The sequence below is a fragment of the Aplysia californica genome, unplaced genomic scaffold (genome assembly GCF_000002075.1).
Source record: "Aplysia californica isolate F4 #8 unplaced genomic scaffold, AplCal3.0 scaffold00213, whole genome shotgun sequence".
Classification (NCBI taxonomy): domain Eukaryota; kingdom Metazoa; phylum Mollusca; class Gastropoda; order Aplysiida; family Aplysiidae; genus Aplysia; species Aplysia californica.
In genome coordinates this window covers 38,580-40,033 of record NW_004797483.1, presented here as the reverse complement: position 1 = coordinate 40,033, position 1,454 = coordinate 38,580, and the positions used below count along the sequence as shown (strand labels likewise).

General features: G+C 37.0%; 1 protein-coding gene across 1 annotated transcript in view; it reads right to left on the bottom strand.

Annotated features, from left to right (window-relative positions):
* LOC101848753 (NAD-dependent protein deacetylase sirtuin-2) overlaps window positions 1-1,190 on the bottom strand; it is a 21,143-nt gene extending 19,953 nt beyond the window's left edge. The window contains exon 1 of the mRNA XM_005099422.3: window positions 1,022-1,190. Within this exon, the coding sequence (XP_005099479.1) occupies window positions 1,022-1,061 (40 nt within the window). The 5' untranslated portion in view covers window positions 1,062-1,190. The remainder of the gene's footprint in view (window positions 1-1,021) is intronic.
* Window positions 1,191-1,454: the final 264 nt, after the last annotated feature.

Here is a 1,454-nt window from a genome sequence, read left to right as displayed (position 1 = left end):
TGTTTAGATTGTTTTATAAGGACGTTCATTTCGATTTTTGTTTCTAAATTGCATAACAGATCTAATAGTAATAGGACTAAGTAGTAAAAAAATAACTATTAAGCTCTTATTTTTATGTCACTTAAGACTAAATATTGTAATTACATTTGGAAACAATGCTCAGAGACTGAATATGGAGTCGACTGGATAAATAGACGTTAATACTTAAATGATATAGTAGGCCCCCAGTCCGAGACCCCAGCCGCACGCTGAGTAGGCCTGTTAGTAAAGTATGCTATGGTCATGACAAAAACAACTTCTCCATCTTCTCTTACACGCTACCCAAACAGCAGGCTATTATCTGGCCCACAATGATCATCCCCATCTCTTGACCCTAGCTGGCCCTATCTCACCACTTGACAAGGGGTGTAAGTATACTAGAGATTAGAGAGTCTTTGTTGACATTGTAAGATCAGATACTCAGAATATTCAGAATAAAACTTGACACAGATCTAAGCGACAGCCCCGAGTTGACCCTGGCCCGGATGCAGGCATTTACTGCATACAGTCTTAAATTTAATCTTAATCTAGATCTAGATCTAGGTTCTAGATCTACTTGACAGTTACATGACCATGATATAAAAGAAATTATGCCTAGATATCTAGATTCTAGATCTAGATTCTAGATCTAGATCTAGAATCTAGATCTAGAATCTAGATCTAGATCTAGATTCTAGCCTACAAAAATTTAGAAAAATGACTGATGGTGGATGGATAGAATAGATTCTAGAGATCTAGATCTAGATGCCTTAACTGCCTTAACTAAAATTTAGCCTAGGCCTAGATCTAGACCTAGAGTGGATAGATCTACATCTAGAATCTAGATCTAGATCTTGATCTAGATATAGATATAGATATAGATCTAGATAATATTAGTAGAGGGCTTGGCAATCTTACACTCACACCAAAATCAAAATTCAACTTTTGCCAAAGCCAAAAGCCAAAAAATACGAGTGCTTTTGAGGTGGGGAAAAAGGTTCACCTTTACCGGCAGACGCAGCAGTAGCCATGATCCTTTTCATGATCAATTCAATTTACACACAAGAAATATGCTCGATATTTCTTTGCGTTGTTTTATAAGTATTTTGTCGCATATCCAGCGACATGATTCTTCTATTTCCATCATAATACAATGCAGGCAGCCATAGTTACAGGAAACCCAAGGGGAAGTAATCAACTGAGCCAAGCACTTGTTGCCATTTATAGACATAACCGGTGTAGGGGTATTTGAATGTCCCAAGTTACAAGTCTCACTTGAATAATTCTCCTATGTCGTGTTTACATTGTTTGTTCAGTTGATATAAAATGAAGTAGGTTTAGAAGTTAATCAAACTCACAAAATCCATATTGGATTAACTTATATTATGCCTGCACCCAACACACACACACACACACACACACACACACACACACAC